The sequence below is a fragment of the Pteropus vampyrus genome, unplaced genomic scaffold, assembly GCF_000151845.1.
Source record: "Pteropus vampyrus isolate Shadow unplaced genomic scaffold, Pvam_2.0 Scaffold2219, whole genome shotgun sequence".
NCBI classification, from domain to species: Eukaryota; Metazoa; Chordata; class Mammalia; order Chiroptera; family Pteropodidae; genus Pteropus; species Pteropus vampyrus.
This window is the reverse complement of record NW_011891000.1, coordinates 2,194-2,456: the sequence shown is the minus strand read 5'-3', so window position 1 is coordinate 2,456 and position 263 is coordinate 2,194. Positions and strand designations below refer to the sequence as shown.

At 49.8% G+C, this 263-nt stretch overlaps 1 protein-coding gene across 1 annotated transcript in view; it reads right to left on the bottom strand.

Annotated features, from left to right (window-relative positions):
- Positions 1-263, bottom strand: part of LOC105310317 (neuroblast differentiation-associated protein AHNAK-like) — a gene marked incomplete at both ends in the record, with an annotated part of 4,117 nt that overhangs the window by 1,667 nt on the left and 2,187 nt on the right. The window contains one exon of the mRNA XM_023526686.1: positions 4-246. Coding sequence (XP_023382454.1) covers positions 4-246 — 243 coding nt within the window. The remainder of the gene's footprint in view (positions 1-3; positions 247-263) is intronic.

The following is a 263-nucleotide window of genomic DNA, read 5'->3' as shown; positions in this document are numbered from 1 at the left end:
TTTACTTTGGGACCTTTCAGGTTTAAGTCAATGTCAGGCATGGAGATCTTGGGTGCTTTGATGTTCATCTCTGGCATCTTGAACTTGGGGCCCTTCAGCTTCGCATCTGGACCTTCGATATTCACATCTGGAATGTCAATGTCAGCCTTGGGCAGGTTCACATCCACTTCTGGGCCCTCTCCTTTGAAGCCAGGCATGCTGAACTTGGGCATTTTCACCTTGGGCATCTTCAGGTGCCAGTCTGGGCCATGAACATCCACATC